The 16,940-nt window shown below is 49.8% G+C and overlaps 1 protein-coding gene across 1 annotated transcript; it reads left to right on the top strand.

Annotated features, from left to right (window-relative positions):
* Positions 1-5,495: 5,495 nt before the first annotated feature.
* On the top strand, positions 5,496-14,950 carry LOC130477164 (cystatin-B-like). The gene is made up of 3 exons (XM_056849231.1): positions 5,496-5,564; positions 7,593-7,694; positions 14,822-14,950. Exons 1-3 carry the CDS (start codon positions 5,496-5,498, stop codon positions 14,948-14,950), a joined length of 300 nt encoding a protein of 99 aa, XP_056705209.1.
* Positions 14,951-16,940: the final 1,990 nt, after the last annotated feature.

Raw genomic sequence — 16,940 nt, 5'->3', positions numbered from 1 at the left:
ACTCTCTCGGAAAGAGGAATTTTTTTTTATATCTGCCTTCTAGGACGGCCGATGGCAAAGCCCCCTGACTGTTTCAAGTTGAGAAAAGGGTAGTGCGGGGGTGGAGGGAGGAAGGCCCTTCTCTGTGTTCTGCAATGCAGCTATATACTGTAGCAAACCATAAGGTAAGTCTACCCATGAAACATAAGCTGAATTCTAAGGACAGGTGTTGGAAGAATTTTTCCCTTTTGCCCTCTCCCTCGGTCCTTGATGTAAATGGAAAATCTCTGCTAGCCTACTCACCAAAGCTTAGCAAAAACCTTAGTTCGTTGTGCATGGTTCTCTGCCTGCTTCACTTACCAAAAAGCAACCCAGAGAGATCTGGAGAAACACTCTTACACAGCACACAGAACAGATAAAGTAAATCATGCAGCTTTATTATACTTACAAGGAAATATAAAGCAAAGAGAAAAAGCAATACTTAACTATATACACACACACACACACACACACACACACACACACACATATATATATATATATATATATATGACAGAATATAACAAAACTTACACACATGCAAGACAAACAATTACAGACAAACAATTACAGAGGCCTCTGGGTCAATTCCAGAGAGAGAGATGGCAACAACTGGGAAGCCTGATCTCTTTCCCTAGAATGACAAAATACCAGGATTTTGGGAGGCTCTTTTATAGGTAAAACTGTGGGAGAAAGATTTTTACAACAGCCCTCCTTTCATGTTTTCCCGGAGATAGGCTTGCCATGTTTTTGCTTTGAAGCTTTCTGTTCCCAGAATGTTATTTTCAACAGGGTCTCTGACAATTTGTTTGTTTGTGACAAGTTCCCCCAATTTAGCAGATAGATTGCTGCCGGACCAAATGTTCGTTCTCTCCTTAAACAATTACAAGCATCCTGGTGTGTTTTCTTTTGGGTAACTAGCCTCTAGCCTGCAATTTGCTTTAAGATCAGAGGCCCTAAATTGGAAACTGGGGTCAGCTAAAAAGTCAGGTCTTCGTGTGGCTATAGGTTATAATATTAAGATATAAGTGTGGTTATTTTTAACCCAAACTCATTTAATATAAACTAATATTTTTAATATGAACTAATGTTCAATACAAAAAAATTCTCGCGACAGTACCCCCATTTTTGGGTTAAAAATAACCCAACAACAGGTCAATGCGTTCCCTAGGAAAACGTTCCATAAGAACTGATGTGCTGGATCAGACCAAGGACCATCTATTCCCGTGTTCAATTTCCTAGAGCAGGACTTCTCATGCTTTTCCCCACTCACAACCCCTTTCCGCCCGAGAAATTTTTACGTGAACCCGGGGATATAAAATAGGTATACAGATAATAAATCATAAAGAAAGTTATTTTAAAACAATTCTTTTACCGTCGCCAAATTTTTCGCGACACCCCTCCCCCCCGCATTCAGTTAGGGCCGTGACCCACAGTTTAAGAAGCTTTGTCCTAAAGCAGCCAACTAGACGCCTGTATAAACTTGTGGAAGTTCCTGCCCCAGGATGTGGTGATGGCTGCCAGCTTGGAGGGCTTTAAGAGGGGAGTGGGCATATTCATAGAGGAGAGGGGTATTCATGGCTATTAGTTAGAATGCATATTAGTCATGCTGCATACCTACTCTCTCTAGTATCAGAGTAGCATGCCTATTATTTTGGGTGTGGTGGAACACAGGCAGGATGGTGCTGCTGCAGTCGTCTTGTTTGTGGGCTTCCTGGAGGCACCTGGTTGGCCACTGTGTGAATGGACTGCTGGACTTGATGGGCATGGGTCTGATCCAGCAGGGCCTTTCTTATGTTCTTATATGATGGTGTGGCTACGCAGATAGCAGGTTTCTTTCTCGGTGGATTCAGCCACAGGTTACCTGTTTCAGCCCACCACCACCCCTGCCTCCTGGAGGTGTCGCCGCCTAATCAAAACGGAAGCAGCTCACTCACTAACAGATTTCTTCAGGGCATATTCAAAAGCAAGCCCCCTGAAAAGACCCTGGTCCTCTCAATGCATAGCTTGGAGTCCACCACGCGAAGGATCCTGGTGTGCCCTGGTCGTTCTACGCTGTAGAAGTCCTGGCTCACCTCATGGGAACTGGGAGTAAGAAAAGCCGCATGGGAACTGGTTGCTCAGGGACCGGCGGAGGGTGAAGGACTGGTGAGAGCATATGTGAACTTGTCTCACACCCCCAGAAGAAGAACAGATTCAACCGGGAAGTATTTCTTTTTCTCTGCCGAGGCCTTGTTGGGCAGGAAACGAAGGACGAGAGGAAGCTCAGCATCACCTACGAGGGTGAGTTTGGCTTTGGGTTAGGCTCCTGGGGGAAGGCTAGAGCTGCAGCTGGCATCTGGCTAACACCCTTTTACCCTTGATATGCAGCACGACTAGTATCCATGTTTACTAGCAGCCATGGATAGCCCTCTCCTCCACGAACATGTCCACTCCCCTCTTCAAGCCTTCCAAGTTGGCAGCCATCACCACATCCTGGGGCTGGGAGTTCTGCCGTTTAACCTTTGTTTTACCTGTGTATCTGTCTATTGTCTGTCTGTCTATCTAGGGCCAGTGCTACCATTAGGCGAACAAGGCGGACACCTAGGGAACAGACCTCAGAGGGGCGCAGAACTGGCCTTAGGGGCACAGTTTTAAACCTGGGGGGAAATGCAACCGACAATTTATATATATTTTTTATTTTAAGGTAAGTACCACAACAGTGCTATGGAATATAATGAATTATAATGTCTCATAAAAACTTTTGTGCTTTATTTTTTCTACAAGACATTTGTTTTTAAATATTGGTTACCAATGGGGGGCACAAGTAGTTAGCCTTGCCTAGGGAGCAAAAATGACTGGCGCCAGCCAGCCAGCCAGCCTCTACCTACCTACCTACCCAGCCAGCATCTGTGTCTGTCTGTCTGTCTGTCTATCTGTCCATCTATCTAGCCAGCCATCTATCTATCTAGCCAGCCAGCCATCTAGCCAGCCATCTATCTAGCCAGCCAGCTATCTATGTCTGTCTGTCTAGCCATCTATCTATCTAGCCACCCATCCATCCATCTAGCCAGCCAGCATCTATCTATCCATCTATCCATCCAGTCATCCATCCAGCCATCTATCCAGCCAGCCAGCCAGCCAGCATCTACCTATCTATCCAGCCAGCCAGCTATCCATCCATACCTACCTACCTACCTACCTAGCCAGCATCTACCTATCTATCCAGCCAGCCAGCTATCCATCCATCACCTACCTACCTACCTACCCAGCCAGCATCTACCTATCTATCCAGCCAGCCAGCTATACATCCATCACCTACCTACCTACCCAGCCAGCATCTATCTATCTAGCCATCTATCTATCTATCTATCTATCTATCTATCTATCTATCTATCTATCTGTCTGTCTGTCTGTCTGTCTGTCTGTCTGTCTGTCTGTCTGTCTGTCTGTCTGTCTGTCTGTCTGTCTGTCTCTGTCTCTGTCTCTGTCTGTCTCTGTCTGTCTGTCTAGCCATCTATCTATCTATCTATCTATCTATCTATCTATCTATCTATCTATCTATCTATCTATCTATCTATCTATCTATCTATCTATCTATCTAGCCATCTATCTATCTAGCCATCTATCTATCTATCTAGCCAGCCATCTATCTATCTATCTATCTAGCCAGCCATCTATCTATCTATCTAGCCAGCCATCTATCTATCTATCTAGCCAGCCATCTATCTATCTAGCCAGCCATCTATCTATCTATCTAGCCAGCCATCTATCTATCTAGCCAGCCATCTATCTATCTAGCCAGCCATCTATCTATCTAGCCATCTATCTATCTATCTATCTATCTAGCCATCTATCTATCTAGCCATCTATCTATCTAGCCATCTATCTAGCCATCTATCTATCTAGCCATCTATCTATCTATCTAGCCATCTATCTATCTAGCCATCTATCTATCTAGCCATCTATCTAGCCATCTATCTATCTAGCCAGCCATCTATCTATCTAGCCATCTATCTATCTAGCCATCTAGCCATCTAGCCATCTAGCCATCTATCTATCTATCTATCTATCTATCTATCTATCTATCTATCTATCTATCTATCTATCTATCTATCTATCTATCTATCTATCTATCTATCTATCTATCTAGCCAGCCAGCCAGCCAGCCAGCCATCTATCTAGCCATCTATCTATCTAGCCATCTATCTATCTAGCCATCTATCTATCTAGCCATCTATCTATCTAGCCAGCCAGCATCTATCTGTCTGTCTGTCTGTCTGTCTGTCTGTCTAGCCATCTATCTATCTATCTATCTATCTATCTATCTATCTATCTATCTATCTATCTATCTATCTATCTATCTATCTATCTAGCCATCTATCTATCTATCTATCTATCTATCTATCTATCTATCTATCTATCTATCTATCTATCTATCCATCCATCCATCCATCCATCTATCTATCTAGCCATCTATCTATCTAGCCATCTATCTATCTATCTAGCCAGCCATCTATCTAACTATCTATCTAGCCAGCCATCTATCTATCTATCTAGCCAGCCATTTATCTATCTAGCCATCTATCTATCTATCTAGCCAGCCATCTATCTAACTATCTATCTAGCCAGCCATCTATCTATCTATCTAGCCAGCCATTTATCTATCTAGCCAGCCATCTATCTATCTATCTAGCCAGCCATCTATCTATCTATCTAGCCAGCCATCTATCTATCTATCTATCTATCTAGCAAGCCATCTATCTATCTAGCCAGCCATCTATCTATCTAGCCATCTATCTATCTATCTTAGCCATCTATCTATCTAGCCATCTATCTATCTAGCCATCTATCTATCTATCTATCTATCTATCTATCTATCTATCTATCTATCTATCTATCTATCTATCTATCTATCTATCTATCTATCTATCTATCTATCTATCTATCTATCTATCTATCTATCTAGCCATCTAGCCATCTAGCCATCTATCTAGCCATCTAGCCATCTATCTAGCCAGCCAGCCAGCCAGCCAGCCATCTATCTAGCCATCTATCTAGCCATCTATCTAGCCATCTATCTAGCCATCTATCTAGCCATCTATCTAGCCATCTATCTATCTAGCCAGCCAGCATCTGTCTGTCTGTCTGTCTGTCTGTCTGTCTGTCTGTCTGTCTGTCTGTCTGTCTGTCTGTCTGTCTAACTAGCCAGCCATCCATCTAGCCAGCCATCTGTCTGTCTGTCTGTCTGTCTGTTCTGGGACTTCTGCCAAAAGAGCAAAGCGAGCCGCCGCCCCTCCGCTCCTCAAGGCCGGCCTGGGAGGAGGAAGAGGCGGCCCCGTCGACGCCCCCTCGCCCGCCCGCCCGCCGGCCCCCCTCCGTCCCTCCTTGTCCCCGCCCGCAGCCCCGCCCGGCCCGCCGACGGTCACGCGCCGCCACCGCCGCGCTGCTTTTGTCCCGGGGGTCTTGCTGGGCGTGTGCAGCGCTGCGCGGCCGCGATGCTGTGCGGGGGGATCAGCAGCCAGGCCAGGGCGGCCACGGCGGAGATCCAGCAGCTGGTGCAAGCGGTGAGCCCCCAGCACGCCCGGGCAAGGCCGCCCGGAGCAGGGCGGAGGAGGGACGGCCGCCCTCTCCCCTCCCCTCCCCTCCCCGGGGAACGACCCCAGGTCGCCTTGAAGCCCCTTCCACGCGTGCAAAGGGGTGGGCACGTCAGATGGGGGGGGACCCTTGGGTCCATCCAGGTCAGTGTTGTCTACTCAGGCCGGCAGCGGCTCTCCGGGGTCTTTCCCACCACCTCCTTGCCTGGTCCCTTTAACTGGAGATGCCGGGGATTGAACCTGGCACCTTCTGCATGCCAAGCAGAGGCTCTACCCCTGAGCTACAGCCCCTCCCTGAAGAAGAATGCCCTCTAAATGGGAAAAAAGGGGCAAGGCATGCAAATAGGGTTGCCAGCAGGCCTGGAGGAGGGGGAAACCCGCCTTTGTCCCTTTCATGGAGACTTTGTGGAAATGGACAGCTGAAACGTTTGGTGGCCTGGAGGATCGGGAAGGTCAACCACACCCCGTTAAGTCTCTCCTAAAGGGGCAAGGCCTGACCTGCTGGCTTTCTGCAAGCGGGGAGCTTGTCAGTTCGGAAGGAGAAGCATTAAGGTTGCCAACTCCCGGTTGGGGAATACCTGGAGGTTTTTAGGACGGAGCCTGAGGAGGGCGGGGTTTGGGAGAGGGGCTTCAATGCCATAGAGACCAATGGCCACAGAGGCCATTTTCTCCAGGGGAACTGATCTCTATCGGCCGGAGATCAGTTGTCATAGCAGGCTTGTCTTGTTTTGGGGCGTTTCGCTAGACACGGATGAAATTAGCAGACGCCGTTGCCATCCTCGCTTTCTCCACATCTGAATTTCTGCATCAGAATATCTAACTTCTTCCGAGCCAAGGCGATCGGCCAGTACATTTACAAAGTGGTCTTCAAGTCCATTTGCAGAAATTATTTCTCATTTCCCTATTTATCCCGGCTCTCTCCGTGACTCATTTTCCCGGCTCTCTCCATGACTCAGCCCCCAGCTCCATTTCCCCATGACTCTGAACACGTGGACAGTCTTTCTTGAAAGATGCTGCGTTTGCACTCCTGTCAGCTAATACGGAAATTCTGCTTCTGTCAAGTGCAAGCAGCATTTTGTTTGAATCTAAATTTTAGGACCCGGTGCTAAAATTCCTTGCTTTAAACACCGTCGACATGGGGAGGTTTATTTTCAAGCGTATTTAGGGTTTAATGTCTGGCATATAAAAAACAATTTGGAACTCCCATCTCCAAGATTTCAACATTTCTCATCCCCAACATTTCTCCTGGTTCCCTTTAACTGACTTGGCTGCTCTCAATATTCCAGCCCTTCTGGAGCATATTTAGGCCTCATCAGGCCCATTTACTAAATTTTCCCTCTTCTGATTAATTTACAAGGTCATATTTTTCTGCATACCTGGGAAACTACCGTAGCTCTAGGCCTTTCCTTTGTCTCTGTGTGGCCGTACTAGGTAGCTTTGGTCATCTGTTCAGGAGCTAGGCAGTTTACTATTATATCTCTTTTCTCCACTTTTTTTTTTTTTTTTGCCAGAACCTGGCTCCTAAAATAACCTCCAGCTCCTGATACATGAATTGACCTGTTCTGCTGCTGCTTTTTATTCTTACTGATTTTTCTTTTACTGCTAATTGTTGCTTTAATTGTTTATTGGATAATAAAAAGGGAGGATTTTACCGCTCGTTTTCTAAAAACTTGAAGCAACCTGGCCACACGCCCCTTCTGCAGGAAAGAATTCAATACAGCCAGTAGTATTAAGCAAAAGTCCTTGATGTGGGGAGAAAGGTAGGATATAAATGAAGTAAATAATAATGAATTTGCCCACCAAATGGGGGGTACCTACAACAGCGTCCGTCATCCCCAAATGGTCTTAAAGTGGGGTGGACTGTAGGTGGGAAAACACAATTAAGGCATTAAAAATCAGGATTACGTACTGAGCCCAGAAACCAACAGGTAACCAGTTTCCAGGTATTAATAGTTTGATAAGCAAAGAAAACCCTTTCCCCCTTGTCTGTTTCCTCAGGTGAAGGAAGAGGTGGAAAAGAAAGAAGGGAGGAGCTTCGAGGTCTTCGACGCAGTGGAGTATAAAACCCAGACGGTCGCTGGAATAAACTACTTCGTGAAGGTACCACCTTTGACCAATACTATCTACCTGAGGTTCTGTCTTCCACGTTGCTCTTATCCGTGGTGAATTCAGTGGAGTCGGTCTAGAGAACCGCTGTGAAAATTAAGTTCCCTGTGGATGGCAACCATGAAAACACTCGGGCAAAATAATTCTGCACCAGTGTGATCCACACAGCTCATTCATGTGGCTTCTTGGCTGCAACCTAAAGTCATAAAGCCAAGCCAGGCTGACCACCTCTGTGAGAACTTGGCCTCACTCATGCTTACATCACCCGTTTTTCATTTGGGGCCCTTTCACACACCCTGAACAATGCATTTTCAGTCCACTTTCAGGGCACTTTGCAGCAAGGTTTGACAGCAAAATCCCCTTGCAAACGATCCTTACAGTGGATGGAAAGTGCATTATTCAGGATGTGTGAAAGCTCTTGGGCAATTCTGAAGTACAGCCTCTGTGCCAGAGTCCCAGTACTGCCTCCTGTGAGTTCATTTGTCACCCCGGGGAATGTGACGATCTGACATCCTCCCTTCATAGATCTGATCCTAAAATTACACGGTGAAGAAGCACTGTGTGAGGGTCTCTGTCTTTGTGTCTCTGCTTTCCATCACCTGCGGTGTTATCAGTGAACTCGTAAAAGCAGTTCACACCTTCTGGTCTCAGGCGCCAGGCCTGATGGCCCATGTATCTTCCCCCCCCCGCTGTTCTTCCTGCCAGTACTCCCTCAGGCCGGTGCGGCCTTGGAAGTGTGATAGCCGCACCAGACTTCCTGGGATCCGTCTGATGTTTTGTATTATGCCAAGCTTGTAACTTCCCATAACAATAAGTGTGAACCCCAGTGCCCCAGTGCCCTGGAGTCAATATATTCTGTAAACCCGTATAGCCCCTCACTTGCAACTTTCTACCTGTGCCTGTCTCATCTCCTGAAGGCTTCAATAAATCTATTGTTTCTGTATCAACGTCTGAGCAACTGATTTGGAGAAGCAAACTCAGAGAGGGGGATCTCTCACATTAAGTTGCAAGTCCTTGCCTCTCGGACTGCAGCTGTACCGCCTTGGACAGAATGTCAGCCGACGAGGACACCACCCCTAACCCCGATGCCCCCAAGGAACCGGACGAGCCGGAGAAGCCGGACCCGAAGGAGGAGGGAGCCAAGCCAAAGAAACCGAAGGGTCGCGCCCCCGACCAAGATCGGGACGAACGTCCCCGGGGGCTTACTTATTGGCTGGACTCCCCCAAGGGCTGGTCGCTCTCGCGGACTGCGGCGAAGGATCGCCGGTTGGCCTTCCCCAGCACGGGACTCGAAGGGGACCCGGCCCGCAAAGAGGCCCTCATGGAGGAAGAACGAAAGCAGTGGCAGGAAGACCGCCGGGCTATGCAGGAGCAGATGGAGACCATGCAACGCGTAATGGGTGAGATGGCCACGGCCCTGGTTGCGCTGAAGTTGCAACCTCCAGCCGGTGCTCCCCCAGACGGGGCGCCGGTAGTTCCGCCCGCAACCCCTGCCCCCCCGGCCCGTCGGGACCTGAAAGTCACGTATGACGGGTCGGGAGACCAGTTGACCTTTTTTATGGTCCAAGTAGACATTTTTATGCGGGAACAAGGCCGAACCTTCGTTTCTGAGGAGTCCCGGGTGCAGTACGTGGCTTCCTTACTGCAAGGGGAGGCGGCTGCCTGGATGGTGTTGCAGTATGAACTCCGCTCGCCGGTGCTGCGAACCCTGGACGAGTTCATGGTAGCACTCCGAAACCGTTTTGAGGACCCGACTCTGGGTGAGCGGGCTAAAGCCTCCCTGATGCAACTGCGCCAAGGGACTAAGTCGGTGGCGCAGTATGCAAGTGAGTTCCAGTCACTGGCTAGCCGAATTCTGGACTGGAGTGAAGCTACCTTAGTACAATGTTTCAGGGAGGGTCTCAACCCAGACCTCCAACATTGGGCCTTCATGCAAGGGAACCCCCCGGATGTGGTAGGTTGGGTTCGCCATGCTGCTGACATCGAGAATCGCAAACAACTCCTGAACTTGTCCAAGCAACGGCTTGGGCGAGACCCCAGGCCCCGAGGTGACCGTGGCCGGGAACTCCGGCAAGGGGGTGGCGGGGGTCTCTCGGCCGCGGAACGCCGCAAGCGGTTCGAGGCCGGCGTCTGCCTGATCTGCGGGGGGAAGGGTCACTTTGCATCGCAATGCCCCTCTCGCTCAGGCCGTCCGACCCCCCCCCGCCAGACCCAGACCGAGCCGACGAAACCGGCCGCCGACAGCCAGCCTCGCCGCGGAAGTGGACCACTGAGCCGGCGCTCCGGCGCACCCTCCGCTCTCCACGCGCGCCCCCAGGATGGGGCATCCGACTCTACGGTCCCATCGGGGTCCCGGATTACAAATACCGTCTTTGATTCGGACGGCTCCCCGGAAGCCACCACCCCGTCCCCCTCTTCCAGCGAGGAGGAAGAGTGGGAACAGCCGGCACAAAACGCCGTCGGTCTGCTGTAGAGGGGGCTCCGCAGCAGACCGTCCCTATCGTTGTGCAAGGAGCTCCACCGATGGTAAGCGCCCAAGAGGACAATGTATTTGTGCGTGTTCATCTGTCCCTACCCAAAGGGGGTCCCCCGTTAGAGGTCCCCGCGTTGGTCGACTCGGGGTGTGCCCGCACCATGATAAATGAGGAAACTGCCAAGAAGTTGGGTGTCCGGCGCAAGCGGCTTCCGGGACCCCTCCGTTTTTCCCAAATGGACGGGAGTGACTTTAAACGGGGCCCTGTGACCCACAGAACTGCAGCCGTGATTATGTCCGTGGGGGAACATTGGGAACGGTTGTATTTCACCATCGCCCCTATTGTAACCCCTGTGGTGTTAGGGATGAACTGGTTAAGGGGACACAATCCCTCCATTGATTGGGTTAAACGGGTGCTTTCCTTCCCCGAAAACCCCTGTGGGTTGCATGACAAGGAACGGGTACTCAGAACTCCAGCCGCCGCACTGGTAGGGTCCCCCGCCCCAGTCTCTCCTCAATTACCCTCTGAGTACTCGCAGTTTACTGATGTTTTCGATGTTAGAGAGTGCGACGAACTGCCTCCCCACAGAGAAACGGACTGTGCCATCGAGATTGTAGGGGAAGGCAAACTGTCTAAGGGAAAGGTTTACCCCATGAGCCCTAGTGAAAAGACTGTATTGCGAGACTATCTGGATGTCAATCTGGCGAGGGGTTTCATACGCCCCTCCAAGGCTCCTTATTCAGCCCCAGCTTTCTTTGTAAAGAAAAAGACGGGAGATTTAAGACTGTGTATTGACTTTCGCAGACTGAACGCAGTCACCCAGTCTAATGCATACCCCCTCCCTCTTATTCCTGACCTTCTAGCACAATTAAAGGAGGGCCGAATCTTCACCAAACTGGACTTGGTAGAAGCCTACCACCGCATTCGCATCAAAGAAGGAGACGAACCCAAAACGGCCTTTTCCAGTTGTTTTGGGATGTTTGAGTACCTGGTCATGCCGTTCGGACTTTCGGGGGCTCCGAGTGTCTTTATGCAATTAATTAATGAAGTTTTGCATGATTTACTGTTTCGGGGGGTGGTGGTATTTCTCGATGACATTCTTATTTACTCTGAGACCATGGAAGAACATGTGCGCCTAGTGCGAGAAGTGCTCCAGCGGCTGCGGGAGCACAAACTGTATGCTAAGGTGTCCAAGTGTGAATTCCACCAACCTTCTATTACATTTCTGGGGTATGTGATTTCCCACCAAGGGTTGGAAATGGACCCCGCCAAGGTCCAGGCGGTGCGGGACTGGGAAACCCCCACTACCCGCCGCCAACTTCAACAGTTTTTGGGGTTTGCCAACTTTTACCGGAATTTCATTCCCAACTTTGCCCAAGTTGCGCTTCCCCTCACTGCCCTGTTGCGTACCAAGGACAGGGGGGCTAGCGCCGCACTCCCCTCAGCCCGTCTGCAATGGTCTCCCCAGTGCCAGCAAGCTTTTGAACGTTTAAAGCTACTTTTTTCATCCGAACCCGTTTTGGCTCACCCGGATTGCACCAAGCCCTTCGTGGTGCAGGTGGATGCCTCGGATGTAGCCATGGGCGGGGCCCTATTGCAGAGGGATGAGGGGGGACGGTTGAGGCCATGCGCCTACTTCTCCAAGAAGTTCTCCCAGTCCGAAATCAACTGGGCCATTTGGGAGAAGGAGGCAGCAGCGGTCAAACATGCCCTTACCATATGGAGACACTTCTTGGAGGGGGCCGAGCTGCCGTTCGAAGTGTGCACAGATCACAAGAATCTTGAGGCTCTCAAGGGAGCTAGAAAACTCAATGCCAAACAAATTCGGTGGGCCCAATTTTTTGCAAAATTCCGGTTCACCCTCAAACATGTCCCGGGCAAAGAAAATGCCCTAGCTGATGCTTTGTCACGACTTCCCCAGTATCGCAACGATTTCGATCGCCCCGTCGACTCCCTGTTCACTCCCGAACAGCGAGGGGAAGTCCCTGGCTTGGCCGTCACCACCCGATCCCAAGCCCGCCAACCGGAGACCCCCCCTACGCTCAAAGGTATCCCGGAAGCATTCCAACAGCGACTCCGGGACGCCTCCTTACAGGAGGAGGAGCACCATCTCCTCCCCACTGGCTTGGAACGAACCAACACTTGGTGGGTGCAAGGGGGGAAACTATATGTCCCATCTTCCCTTCGCAAAGAAGTATTGGGGCTTGTACATGGGGCCAGGCTAGCGGGTCATTTTGGTTTCGTGAAAACGCTTCACCTGGTTCGAAGGCAATTCTGGTGGCCCGGTATGAGATCTGATGTTGAGTTGTATGTGCGCAGCTGCCCCACCTGCGCCACAGCCAAGAAACGGATGGGAAAACCCCCGGGGCTTCTCAAACCGCTTGAGAACCCCTCCCGTCCCTGGGAAGTCATCGCCATGGATTTTATCACCGACCTACCTCCAAGTCGGGGGAAAACGGTTCTCTGGGTTATCACAGACCTCTTTTCCAAACAGGTTCATTTCGTTCCATGTGCAGGTCTTCCTTCAGCCCAGGGCTTAGCTAAACTGTTCATCACGCACGTCCTCAGGCTACACTCGATCCCGAGGAAGGTCCTCTCCGACCGGGGGGTCCAGTTTGTTGCCAAATTCTGGCGGGCTTTCCTAAAGTTAATGGGAGTGGAGGAACAGGGCCTTTCTTCCGCCTATCACCCCCAAACGGATGGTCAAACGGAACGAGTAAATGCGGTAGTAGAATGTTATTTGCGTTGCTATGTAAATTTCCACCAGGACGACTGGGTCGACCTGCTGCCATTTGCCGAATATGCGTACAACAATGCGCCTCATTCCTCTACCGGCTTTAGTCCCTTCCAAGTTATATACGGGACGGATTTTGGCCCTTTCGGTTCTGCCCCCGTCTCGCCAGAGCTCCAGTCTACCCCTGATCTTCAGGAGTGGATTCAGGTGGTTAAATCCACCTGGCCATGGTTGCTCAAAAATCTGGAAAGGGCAAAAAGCAAGTACAAGGAACAAGCAGACAAACACCGGTCTCCGGGATGGGAACTCAAGGTGGGGGAGCAAGTCTATCTGTCCACCAAAAACCTCCGCTCTCTTCGCCCCTGCAAAAAACTGAGCGACCGTTATGTAGGACCTTTCCCCATTACCAGAGTGATCAACGAGGTTACCGTGGAACTGAGTCTCCCTAAGACTCTCAAGGGAGTTCATCCAGTCTTCCATATAAGCCTCCTCAAACCTTATGTAGCAGCTCCCCAGTTCCACCCCCCTCCCGCTCATGAGATTCCTACCGTAGTAGGAGGGGATACCCATTTGGAAATATCCAAGGTTTTAGATTCCAAATGGAAGAAAGGGAAACTGTTTTACTTTGTTCGCTGGAAAAACCTTGGCTCCGCTCATGACGAATGGGTGGCCGCACCCCACATGGCAGCTCCTCGCTTGGTCCGAGAATTCCACCTCGCTTATCCCGATAAGCCTCGTCCTCTCGGAGGGGGGCCTTAAGGGGGGCAGAATGTGAGGGTCTCTGTCTTTGTGTCTCTGCTTTCCATCACCTGCGGTGTTATCAGTGAACTCGTAAAAGCAGTTCACACCTTCTGGTCTCAGGCGCCAGGCCTGATGGCCCATGTATCTTCCCCCCCCCGCTGTTCTTCCTGCCAGTACTCCCTCAGGCCGGTGCGGCCTTGGAAGTGTGATAGCCGCACCAGACTTCCTGGGATCCGTCTGATGTTTTGTATTATGCCAAGCTTGTAACTTCCCATAACAATAAGTGTGAACCCCAGTGCCCCAGTGCCCTGGAGTCAATATATTCTGTAAACCCGTATAGCCCCTCACTTGCAACTTTCTACCTGTGCCTGTCTCATCTCCTGAAGGCTTCAATAAATCTATTGTTTCTGTATCAACGTCTGAGCAACTGATTTGGAGAAGCAAACTCAGAGAGGGGGATCTCTCACACACTGCTTAGGATAGCAGTGGCTAAATAGGCATTTGTGCCATTATTTAGTGGAATGAAAACAGGAAAGGGCTGATGAGGTGACACTTGTCTTCTCTCGCTTGGGATAGAAGAGGATTAGCCAGGGATCCTGGAGGGTTTTTTTTTTTGGCCATCTTCTGGGCATGGAGTAGGGGTCATTGGGGTATGGGGGTAGTTGTGAATTTCCTGCATTGTGGAGGGGTTGGACTAGATGACCCTGGTGGTCCCTTCCAACTCTGTGCTTCTACGAGGAGCAACAAAGTGCTGTGGAGCCCCCCTTTTTCCAGTACTGAGGCCTCACATGCCCCTGTCGGGGTCCCCTCGTACAAGGCCTATAGGTGTGTGTTGTAGTAGTTGGACCAGGGTCTGGGAGACCCAAGTTCAAATCCCCACTCTTGTTGTGGAAGCCCGTGGGTGACCTTGGGCCAGTCACACACTCTCAGCCTAACCTCCCTCACAGAGCCGTTGTGAGGATAAAATGGAGGAGAGAATGATGTTGGGGAGAAAGGCAGGGTATAAATAAATAAATGGAGGGAAACCTCAAGACTGGACACCTCTCACACTCTCCACATTAAAACTCGGAGGAAGTTGGGCGTTCATGAGACCTGCACCATTTGAGGACGCCCTCTCCACTTTCTTCTGTTTCGCTCCACATGATGTACGGGTTCCTTTTGTTCCCTTTCAGGTCCAAACTGGCAAAGACGAGTACCTTCACTTAAGAATTCACAAAAGCCTCCCTCATGAAAAGAAACCTCCGGCCTTGACCAGTTACCAAAGCAACAAAGAAAAGCAGGAGGAACTCTCTTACTTCTAGGGCGCTGTCTGTCTTTTCAAAGCAATGTTTACTTTGCCAAAGCAAAAATTACTGTTCATTCCTAGGGTTGCCGGCTCTGGGTTGGGAAAACCCCAGTTTTGGTGGTGGGACCTGGGGCTTTGGGGAGGGGAGGGACCTCAGCAGGGAATGACGACATAGAGTCCACCCTCCAAAGCAGCCATTTTCTCCAGGGGAACCGATCTCCGTTATCTAGAGATCAATTAAAATAGCAGGAGATCTGTTGCCACCTGGAGGTTGGCAACCCTATACAATCATGTTACAGCTATGATTTATTTCTGAAATGCCTTAGCTATGTACTGATGGTACTGATTCTGCAAACTACGGTAATAATTATATTCACAATAATGATTTTACGTTTGATTTGCATTTATTCTCTGTGTGTTATTTTTTTGGGGGGGGGGGCTGTCTCTGGCATCCCTGGGGGAGCGGAATCCTTTACCCTAATTGGTTTTTAAGAAGAAGAGTTGGTTTTTATATGCCGATTTTCTCTATCACTTAAGGGAGACTTAAACCTGCTTACAATCACCTTCCCTTCCCCTCCCAACAACAGACACCCTACCCTGTGAGGTAGGTGGGGCTGAGAGAGCTCTAAGAGAGCTGTAACTTGCCCAAGGTCACCCAGCTGGCTTCATGTGCAGGAGTGGGGAAACCAATCCAGTTCACCAGATTAGCCTCCACCGCTCATGCGGAGGAGTGGGGAATCAAACCCGGTTCTCCAGATCAGACTCCACTGCTCCAAACCATTGCTCTTCACCACTACACTACGCTGGCTGTGTTTTATACACTTTTGCATAAAAGGGCCGGCTTTTCTGCTGTGTATGTGCAGTGAAAAGGAGAAGAAACTGGAATGACGTGTGGTCCATTGAGTACAGCATCCTGCCTCACACAATGGCCTGAGGGGCCAAGAAATGGGGCATAGGGGCCGAGGCCTTCTCCTGATGCGGCCTCCTAGCACTGGGATTCAGAGGTTTACTGCTTGTGAACATGGAGGTTCCCTTTAGTCATCTTGGCTAGGAGCCACTGATAGACCTGTCCTCCACAAATCTGTCTAATCTCCTTTAAAGCTCATGGCTATCATTCCATCCCCTGGCAGTGAGTGATTTTGAAAGGTTTGTTTCAAGCAACGGAGAAGATACCTATTACAAGAAGAAGGGTTGGTTTTTATATGCCGACTTTCTCTACCACTGAAGGAAGAATCAAACTGGCTTACAATCACCTTCCCTTCCACTCCCCTCAACAGACACCCTGTGAGGTAGGTGAGGCTGAGACAGTGTGACTAGCCCAAGGTCACCCAGCTGGCTTCGTGTGTAGGAGTGGGTAAACCCATCCAATTCACCAGATCAGACTCCACCTCTCCAAACCACCATTCTTAACCACTACACCACGCTTACAATCTCCTTCCCTTCCCCTCCCCACAACAGACCCCCATGTGAAGTGGGTGGGGCTGAGAGAGTGTGACTAGCAGGTCACCCAGCAGGCTTCATGTGGAGGAGTGGGGAAACCAATCCAGTTCACCAGATTATCACCTGCCACTCATGTGGAAGAGTGAGGAATCAAATCCAGATTAGAGTCTGCCGCTCAAGTGGAGGAGTGAGGAATCAAACCTGGTTCTCTAGATCAGAGTCCACCGCTCTTAACCACTACACCATGCTGGCTCTCAGAAATGGCTGAAACCATGGCTGACAAATTTGTAAAAGAAGACAGGGAGAGATCAGAAGCCGTCTAAGTAGAGTTGCACTGTTTGATCCAAGTAAAAGAACTGGACAGGCAGTTCAACTGAGAAATGAATGTGATTCCCTCTGGTTCAAGCCGGGGATGCGAGAATGCATATTAAGACAGGCATTCTCCAGCCCTTAAAACAAAAGTCATTATACTAACAAGACTTACCATCTCCCCAATGGGGCTGGGGGATATCCCACCCCCGTTGCCCATCACTGCTCCAAGAGGTGGTGGGACAAAAAAGTTAAAA

Source organism: Euleptes europaea, chromosome 4, assembly GCF_029931775.1.
Source record: "Euleptes europaea isolate rEulEur1 chromosome 4, rEulEur1.hap1, whole genome shotgun sequence".
NCBI classification, from domain to species: domain Eukaryota; kingdom Metazoa; phylum Chordata; class Lepidosauria; order Squamata; family Sphaerodactylidae; genus Euleptes; species Euleptes europaea.
Note: the sequence above shows the minus strand (reverse complement) of the source record. Positions and strands in the feature narration are given on the sequence as shown.